Genomic DNA, 5,055 nt, shown 5'->3' with positions numbered 1-5,055 from the left:
TGTTTCTTTTTCTTTTTCTTTTTTAATGTCTGCTTCTGAGACTAGATCCTGGCTATTGAAAGACTTCTGTTAACTAAACACACACCAACGCTACAATGTCGTTTTAATGACTGTCTGCTAGGAAAAGAGGAAGACCCAACCGATGTTCCCTCTAAGCTGCAGAGTCTTGTGAGCAAAAAAATCTACTTTGTGAGCTGCTGGTATTAAAACTGTGAGCTGCTGCATAAGTTAGTGTGCTCTGGGGGTCATCCTTCCTGAGCTAAGACAAAAAGGTGTGAGCTGGAGGCTAAAAATCTGTGAGCTAGCTCACACTAACTCAGCTGAGAGGGAACATTAGACCCTACTTGAGATGGATGGACTCATTCAAGGAAGCCATAGAGTTCTGGCCCCCGTTGGTGGACTTCTTGATTTCGACCACTGTGTGACACCAACTTAGGGTTGCCAGGTCCTACCTAGCTGCTGGTGAGGAAGTTCCCTCATGCCATAGAGTTTTACACCAAAATGCTAGCGCATCCCCATGCAACACGCTTGGTGTGATTATGTCACTTTCAGGTGATGTAATCGTGCTGGGCACATCAGTGGCTGTCGAAACTCTTTGTGGGTGGGGCTTCCCCCACTGGCCAATCTTGTGCTGGTGGGTTGGAGGCCCTGAGATCCGGGGAACCCCCGCCCCTAGTGGGAGGCTGGAAACCCTGCACCGAGTGTTGGACTGGATGGGCCACTGGCCTGATCCAACAGGGCTTCTCTTATGTTCTTATGTGACACAGAGTGTTGGACTGGATGGGCCACTGGCCTGATCCAACACGGCTTTTCTTATGTTCTTTTGTGACACAGAGTGTTGGACTGGATGGGCCACTGGCCTGATCCAACATGGCTTCTCTTATGTTCTTCTGTGACACAGTGTTGAACTGGATGGGCCATTGGCCTGATCCAACATGGCTTCTCTTATGTTCTTAATGTCTGGTGCAACATAATCCTTACCCATCGCCTTTTCTTTTTGCATCCAAAGGGGGCAAAAAAATGGACCTGCTGTTCCTCTTAGCAGCTGCATTTCTGGTTGCAGAAGCTCAGGCCTGCCCGGAAGTCTGTGTCTGTGTGGCGAGGAAGAACTACAGCCGTCACATAGCAGACTGCTCTTACCAGGACCTCCACGCAGTCCCTGCTGGCCTTCCCGCAAACGCGACCACCCTGACTTTGTCGGTCAACCGCATCACCTCCCTCCGAGAAGACTCCTTCATCGAAGTCAGCCATCTACAGGGCCTGTGGTTGTCCTACAATGAGATCAACACCATCAGGAAGGGCACTTTCGGCTTCCTGGCGCAACTGAAGAATCTGGATCTCAGCCACAACCAGATTACGGATTTCCCGTGGGGGGACCTGCGAAAACTGACGGCTCTGGAGTTGCTGAAGTTGAGCAATAACTGGCTGGAGAAGGTCCCTCTGGAGGCCTTCTCCACACTGAAGGACCTGAGGTCTCTCTGGCTGAATGACAACAGACTCACCATCCTCTCCGAAGGCACTTTCGACTCCATGCCTTTGCTGTCCTTGCTGCAAATGAACAACAACCCTTTCAATTGCTCCTGCAAGATCTGGTGGTTGAAACGGTGGCTCGAGAGCTCTTCCGTTTCCGCCCCAGAGAAGGAATCCATCACGTGTGCCACTCCTAAAGACTTGAAAGGTCACGTTCTTTGGAGAACCTTGGCTCTGGACTGCAGACTTCCCTCCGTCCAGCTGACTTACCGTTCCAGCCTGGACAACTCCGTCTTGCATGACGGACTTAGCCTTCTGCTGGACTGCAGTGCTGTGGGGAAGCCGCAGCCGGAGATCGGATGGAAAATCCAGATGTCTGGCCAAACTGTGGTGATCAACGGGCCAAACGCAGAAGAAGAAGAAGGAGACAACTTGCTAGCGGATGCAAGCTCCGAGGAGAGCCCAGGGCGTTTTCTGGTCTTCAGGAACGGCTCTATGGCCATCTCGAAGTTCAGCAAAGCGGATGAAGGGATCTACACCTGCCGGGCTGTTAATGATGTTGGGTGGCGGGAGGTCTCGGTCAATGTGGCTTTGAGCAGCTCGGAAAACCCAGCGGACGATCTCCTCCAAAACGACATCCAAGCCAGCAAGCCCCGATCCAAGTCCTGCGACAAGGAAGAGCTTCCCCCGTCAGAAGAGAAGGTGGTGGTCATCTACCTAACGCCGACGGGGTCAAAGACCACCACCAACAGGGGAATCCTTTGGGAGCCCTGGCTGTGGGGCAGCTGGTTGATGCTTTTCTCACTTGCTTTGTAGACCTAAAGCTCTCGAATTCCTGTTAATGAGCGTACAAATGTAGTCCTGGACTATGGAGGTAGAAAATGGAAACGTGCCTTTCAACTTGCACTGATCGGATCAGGGGTTTTCATCAGTTATACTAGCCAGCTCCCAAGTGTATCGTTCCTAACGTCTATGCATTTTCAAACGTCTATGCATAAGTGCCATTAGGAGTCCGTATGAAAATCCTGCAACCTGAAACTCTGAATTCTGCACTTAGAACAGATTCTAGTTGCAAAGCAAACAAAGGAACCTAGGGTTTTTTTTTTTTTTAAATGTTGCAGGTATAGGGTTGCCAATCCCCAGGAGGGGGCAGGGGATCCCCCGATTTGGAGGCCCTCCCCCCACTTCAGGGTCATCAGAAAGCGGTGCGGGGGGAGGGAAATGTCTGCTGAGAACTCATTATTCCCTAGGGAGACTTATTCCCATAGGAAATAATGGAGAATTGATCCGCGGGTAACTGGGGCTCTGGGAGATTGTTTATCAAGATAGAGGCACCAAAATTTCAGCATAGCATCCAGTGCCTCTCCCCAAAATACTCCCCAAGTTTAAAAAAGATTGGACTGGGGGGTCCAATTCTATGAGCCCCCAAAGAAGGTGCCCCTATCCTTCGTTCTTTCCTATGGAGAGAAGATGTGCGGTCCCTGTCGGAGCGGGAGTAGCAGAGTGAGGGAGATGACTTGCCCGACACAGGGCTTCAGGAAAGAAAATCAGGCTTACACGTGCAACTAGTGCCAAAAGGTGTATTAACATATATACACAACAAGTGCTCTCTTGTGCAGTCTATACAATATCACCTCCACGGACAAAGTGCTTCGCCTAACCACCATCTCACAGGGAGAGACCTGTGTGATGCACACACAGATCATATATAGTCCAAGCAGCCAATCCTGGCCGTGCTGACTCAGCAGATTGCATCACTTGGCTTCTGCCGGCTCAAGCCGGTCTGCTGATCAGGTCACTGTGACCTAGCCTGGCAGCTAGATCACCAGCTGTCATACTGTAGCTGTCAGACTGGGTTTATGTAGATTCTTGCTCCAACACACCTCCTAATCTATTTAAACCCAGTGCACCAAAACACTTTACACAGTTTACATACATGTCCACCAGCAACATTACAGTTCATATTTACGTAGCTCGGAACCCTTTCCGGAATTCGTTCAGGAACTCATCATGATTGTAAAACACATCATCGTGTTCCTGTTCAGCCAGCTCTTTCAGACGCTTGGCTTCAGCCTCCTTCTCCCTTGCCTCGCACTCTGCCACCCAGGCTTTCCATTTCTTAGCCTTTTCTTTTAACATTTCCTCAAATCCGGGTGGGTCTGGATTGACAGTCAGAGTGACATAGGGACACTTGTACCTAGCGGGACGTTGGCCTTTGGTGGACCTGGCAGACACCCGTGGCCCTGTGCTTGGACCAGCTTTGTCTTCTTCGGGTTGCTCTGTTCCCACCTCCTGGGCTGGTTGCTCTGCCCCTGTAATTGGGTGTTGAACCTCCTGACTCTCACACTTTACCTCCAGTTCCTGCATTTGAGGCTCTGCCTCCTGACTCTGCTCGTCAGGCTCTGTGCCAGCATTCGGCTCACCTTCTCCAGCCCCACTGGGTGCCACCTCCTGGGCTGGAGTTCTGGGCTGCGCTCCAACATCGTTATCGCTACTTGGCAGCAGGACAAATTGTTTCTGCAAGGAGTGCAACCTTGGCCAGCTGCTTTCTTTATTGAACTGGGCTCTCTTACTAAGTGTTATCTTGCTTTTGCTATTGCAGAAACGATAACACCTGGCCCTTGGCTTGTAGCCCAGAAAAATTAGGCTCTCTGCCCGGACATCCCCCTCCCCGCTACTCGTGGAGTGGATGCCAACCCGAGCCCGTGACCCAAAGACTTTTAAAGAACTCAAATCTGGGGTCTTGTTCAACAGTAACCTGTAAGGCACATTTTTCACAGTATTACACCAAACCCTATTTTGCAAAAAAACAGCTGCATGTATGGTTTCTGCCCAATAGGTCATTGGCAGTTGTGTATCCTCTAACATGCAATACATCACATTCTGCAATACAGCCCCATGCCCATTTTCTCGGGGCGTTGCCGGGTTCGTCAGACGGTGGGCAATGCCCTTGTTCTCCAGCCAACGTTTCATCTGGTTAGATAAGAATTCCCCCCCTCTGTCGGTTTGTACAGCTAGGAGATTAACCCCTAATTGTCTCTCCACTGCTTTGACCCACTTGGTGAATGTCTTATACACCTCAGACTTATGCACCATGGTGAAAACCCACGCGTACCTCGTGTGGTCGTCGGTGGCCACCAAGCAGTATCTCCTCCCCGACAGACTCATTGGCAATGGGCCAATAACGTCTAAATGGACTAGTTCCAGGGCTCGTGTGCTTTCCCTTGAGCTTCCTTTAGCAACAGCACACGCCTTGCTTTTGGTCTTCTTGCAGACCTGGCAATCCAAGTAACATTTGCAAGGATTTACTTTCAAACTAGGCACAAGCTCCAGGGTTTTCTTTAACGCCCTAAATCCGCAGTGCCCAAGTCTCCTATGGAGCAAATGTATACAATTATTGTGCACAGGCTCATTTGACACCTGAGCCACCTGGGCACAATCACTCTGGACCACATACAGTTTACCTTCCCTCTTTCCTGTCACAAGCAACTTTCCCCCACCTCCCAGGATTTTGCAGCAGGTTTTCTCAAATCTCACCTGGTATCCCTGGTCAAACAGTGTGCTAACACTCAACAGGTTAGACTG

At 50.4% G+C, this 5,055-nt stretch overlaps 1 protein-coding gene across 1 annotated transcript; it reads left to right on the top strand.

The window, feature by feature from the left end:
- The first annotated feature begins 1,010 nt into the window (after positions 1-1,010).
- Positions 1,011-2,420, top strand: ISLR (immunoglobulin superfamily containing leucine rich repeat). Its single transcript, XM_060259937.1, has one exon. It carries the CDS (start codon positions 1,021-1,023, stop codon positions 2,284-2,286), a length of 1,266 nt encoding a protein of 421 aa, XP_060115920.1. The 5' UTR covers positions 1,011-1,020; the 3' UTR covers positions 2,287-2,420.
- Positions 2,421-5,055: the final 2,635 nt, after the last annotated feature.

Source organism: Heteronotia binoei, chromosome 19 (genome assembly GCF_032191835.1).
Source record: "Heteronotia binoei isolate CCM8104 ecotype False Entrance Well chromosome 19, APGP_CSIRO_Hbin_v1, whole genome shotgun sequence".
NCBI classification, from domain to species: domain Eukaryota; kingdom Metazoa; phylum Chordata; class Lepidosauria; order Squamata; family Gekkonidae; genus Heteronotia; species Heteronotia binoei.
This window is presented reverse-complemented; position numbering and strand designations above follow the sequence as displayed.

What these genes read in the sequence shown, in the direction of transcription:
- ISLR (XM_060259937.1), top strand. Translation starts at nt 1,021, where the DNA reads ATGGACCTGCTGTTCCTCTTAGCAGCTGCATTTCTGGTTGCAGAAGCT.